This window comes from Rutidosis leptorrhynchoides, chromosome 4 (assembly GCF_046630445.1).
Source record: "Rutidosis leptorrhynchoides isolate AG116_Rl617_1_P2 chromosome 4, CSIRO_AGI_Rlap_v1, whole genome shotgun sequence".
NCBI classification, from domain to species: domain Eukaryota; kingdom Viridiplantae; phylum Streptophyta; class Magnoliopsida; order Asterales; family Asteraceae; genus Rutidosis; species Rutidosis leptorrhynchoides.
In genome coordinates this window covers 381077480-381079140 of record NC_092336.1, presented here as the reverse complement: position 1 = coordinate 381079140, position 1661 = coordinate 381077480, and the positions used below count along the sequence as shown (strand labels likewise).

Sequence of the window (1661 nt, the reverse complement as noted above, 5' to 3'; positions counted from 1 at the left end):
GGGTTAAGTCTTCATTGTCGTTGGACAACCGGTTTATAATTCTCTTCCATTAGAATCTTGTGGGTACAATATGATGGATTGATCCCGAGATATCAGTGGTCTTCCCAAATGTTTATGGTAACACGCTCTTCACCATCTCCAATGTTGAGTTAATTGCGTTGTACCAAGCTGATGGTGTCGGCGGTCGCAAGAAATGGTCTCTACAAAATGAGGGGGACTTAAAGATCCTCCTTCATCTCCATGATAACAAAATCAACCGGGAACACCAAGGTGTCAATGTTAACCAAGATGTCCTCAGCGATACCAATAGTGCTGTCAAATGAATGATTAGCCAATATTATCCTAATACGGGTCGGTTTAAGAGTTCCAAGGCCGAGTCTCTCGCGAAGTGAATGGGGCATTAAGTTAATGCTTGCACCCAAATCAGCAAGTGCATTGAAGACTTCCGAGTTACCAAACTTACAAGGGAAAACGAATTTTCCTGGATCTCCCAACTTCTTAGGAATCCTTGGCCTTGATGCAAGAATCTTATTGCAATCCTCTTCAATAAAGAAAGATGTTTCATCTTGATATTTAGCCCTTTGAAATATTAGCCCCTTGATGAACCGATCGTAGTTTGGCATTCCTTTAAGCACATCGGTGATTGGAAAGTTGATCGAGACGTTTTTCATCATATCTTGAAACTTTTTATATTAAGCCGCCAACTTGTCCTTCCTTAAAGATTTTGGATATGGCACCGGTCTCGTAGCCTTCAAAGGCTCATTACCCTTTTTCTTACCCGTTTCATCATTACCCGTACCCTTGGTCGCGTCTACCTTTTCTTTACCCTTCTCCTTACTAACCCCGATCTCCTCTTCAATAAAGCTTGGTAGTGGTTCTTGGGTGATAAAGGGTTGTGGATGGGGATCTTCAATCCCTTGAGTGGTTAATGTAGTGACCCGAACTTTTCTATGTTTATATATATTAAATGAAATTTATATTTATATGATTAAGTGTTTCCAACATGTTAAGCAATCAAACTTGTTAAGACTTGATTAATTGAAATAGGTTTCATATAGACAATTGACCACCCAAGTTGACCGGTGATTCACGAATGTTAAAAACTTGTAAATACTATATGATGACATATATATGGATATATATATTGTTAACATGATATTATGATAAGTGAGTATCTCATTAGGTATGTTAACAATGAGTGATGTACATAAAAATGAGTTTATTGAATTAAGAAACTCGAAATGATATATATAACGATTATCGTTATAACAACGTCTTACTAAATACATATGAATCATATTAAGATATTGTTACACTATGTTTAAATATGATAAATGATAAGTAAACATATCGTTAAGTGTATTAACAACGAACTACATATGTAAAAACAAGACTACTAACTTAAGGATTTCGAAACGAGTCATATATGTAACGATTATCGTTGTAACGACATTTAAATGTATATATATCATATTAAGATATATTAATACATCATAATATCATGATAATGTAATAATTTAACATCTCATTAGATATTATAAACAATAGGTTAACAACATTTAACAAAATCGTTAACTTAAAGGTTTCAAAACAACACTTACATGTAACGACTAACGATGACTTAACGACTCAGTTAAATGTATATACATGTAGTGTATTAT

General features: G+C 34.5%; 1 protein-coding gene across 1 annotated transcript; it reads right to left on the bottom strand.

Annotated features, from left to right (window-relative positions):
- Positions 1 to 218: 218 nt before the first annotated feature.
- Positions 219 to 674, bottom strand: LOC139841867 (uncharacterized). The gene has a single exon (XM_071832059.1). It carries the CDS (start codon positions 672 to 674, stop codon positions 219 to 221), a length of 456 nt encoding a protein of 151 aa, XP_071688160.1.
- Positions 675 to 1661: the final 987 nt, after the last annotated feature.

Excerpts from the sequence above, each read along its gene's own strand:
- LOC139841867 (XM_071832059.1), bottom strand. The coding sequence starts at position 674 with ATGATGAAAAACGTCTCGATCAACTTTCCAATCACCGATGTGCTTAAA.